Source organism: Oryzias latipes, chromosome 23 (genome assembly GCF_002234675.1).
Source record: "Oryzias latipes chromosome 23, ASM223467v1".
Taxonomy (NCBI): Eukaryota; Metazoa; Chordata; class Actinopteri; order Beloniformes; family Adrianichthyidae; genus Oryzias; species Oryzias latipes.
In genome coordinates this window covers 9809009-9810961 of record NC_019881.2, presented here as the reverse complement: position 1 = coordinate 9810961, position 1953 = coordinate 9809009, and the positions used below count along the sequence as shown (strand labels likewise).

General features: G+C 45.0%; 1 protein-coding gene across 1 annotated transcript in view; it reads right to left on the bottom strand.

Moving 5' to 3' along the window:
* Nucleotides 1-862: 862 nt before the first annotated feature.
* LOC101169010 (cAMP-regulated D2 protein-like) overlaps nucleotides 863-1953 on the bottom strand; it is a 19290-nt gene continuing 18199 nt past the window's right edge. Inside the window, exon 8 of the mRNA XM_004084347.4 lies at nucleotides 863-1697. Coding sequence (XP_004084395.1) covers nucleotides 1245-1697 — 453 coding nt within the window. The 3' untranslated portion in view covers nucleotides 863-1244. The remainder of the gene's footprint in view (nucleotides 1698-1953) is intronic.

Sequence of the window (1953 nt, the reverse complement as noted above, 5' to 3'; positions counted from 1 at the left end):
AGAAAAAGTTACAATTTTACGCTGACCGGACGATTTTTTGACATCGGTCAGCTGCATGGGAACATTTGGAGTTTGCGCTGTGACAGTCCAGTGACAGGCAGGTGGGTCCCCTTGGTCCCTTAAATCATCTGAGGATCAGCCAATTTCAGACTGCCAGCCACCCCTGCCCCCTTGCTGCCATCCCACTGCCACTGTCCTATTATTAGAAATTGTACGGAAACAGCCCAGGATCTCAACTACGGCTGTTGACATGGGTCAGGGGCCCAGCAATGATCAGATGTCAATCTGGTGATCCCGGCCACAGTAGGTCCAAATGGGGAGATGGAATTGATGCTGCACAAAACTCATCATGGCGTTGATGGCACCACAGCGACTCAGAGACCTGTGTATTGATGAATTGCGGTTATTGCTGAGAAGAATATGAAGAAGATAGAACATTGTGTTTACTTGGGAGGCATGTTGTCTAAAAGCGTGTACATTTTTTTTATTTACAAGATTCTAATGTGGACTAAAAATCTGAGCTGTGGATGACCAGTGTGGCAGAGTGGACCACTTTTTATGCACCTCTAGGCTACCGGGCGGCTGGTGGCACTCGAGATGGACTGCCTTCACTTGCCTGTCACCATGTGCATGACCACGCCAACAATCTTTCAAAAAATCGGGCGACGGCAGCTAATCTTGAAGATTCGGCCGATGCCTCCTCATGGCGCGGTTGCAGTTGTATTTGTGACCATAGCATCATTCTTTGACTTTTTCTGTCCCGTCAAACTGAGCCTGTCCTGAAATAAACTTTCGAATATTTGTCAGACAGTCTTTGTATGGAGGATTTTTACTGACAGAAATCAGACATTTGACAAATAAAACCGCAAAAAATGTGGAATTTATTTTTTATTTTGCAATTGATATATTTTCGTCTTTTGGATAACAATATTGTTTTAATGTGTCACATTCAGAGCCTAGGCTTTGTCCTTGATACTTTTCACCATAAACAGGCTTCTTTTAGTGCTTTGTGAAGCAGAAAACTTGCCAGTTAAAGAAAGGCAAAGGCGTGTGTTTATCAAACAGCTCAAGTACAGATTGATCTGCTAATTAAACACGAACATAAATACACATTTATACAAATTCCACTAAATTTAAAAGAGTAAGTATGAGGTTTTTCTCATAATTTTCACAAAACAATTTTAGAAATTTTTAAAACTGTTAAAGTACAATTTGTCACTGAAAACATGTAAGTTGTTTTGGCATCAGTAGATTCCAAGCTGGTCCCAGAAGTCGCATATGTGGTTTCTGGTTTCCACCTGTGCATGTAACAGCACCGTCAGGTTCATGACGAGCCACTCACTGGTGTCAGAGTATTGTGGCCACACAGGCAGACGTTGCTCCCGGCAGAAAGCCGTTTGTTGAACCCTGGAAGATGGGTCCCCTGTGTGGGTGAAGGCTCCCCAGTAGCACAGCATCCGATTGGAGAATAACTTCTCTGCTAAGGACAGAGTGTAGTTGGCCACTAGGGCGGAGTCAAAAAGGAAGGGCAGCTCAGCACCGTGGCAGACATGCTGGTAACAGAAGGTGAGACCTGACCACACACTGTGGTCTGACGCCACATGGTCAAACGTGTAAATCCACAGGTGGCTGCCAGCTACTGTGCCTGCCCGCGCCGACCTCCGTGATGGACACAGGAACACATAATCTGTGACAATCTGGGGGAGAGAAACAAAGAGTTTTAAACAGTGTTACTTTCAGCCAATGGGAATCAGGCACCACTGATGAAATCTATGGTCCAGGGCCAATACATAACAGCTGATAGTCTAACAGATGCTGGGACAGTTGGTCTGCCCAATTTGACTACAAATAAACTGCAGGTCTTTAATTCTGTTAAAACCTCATCCCTCAAGTACAGGATGGGATTGAGGTCTGAAGGCCAGGTCAGCCCCTCAAAGTCTCTGTGCCTCTCTT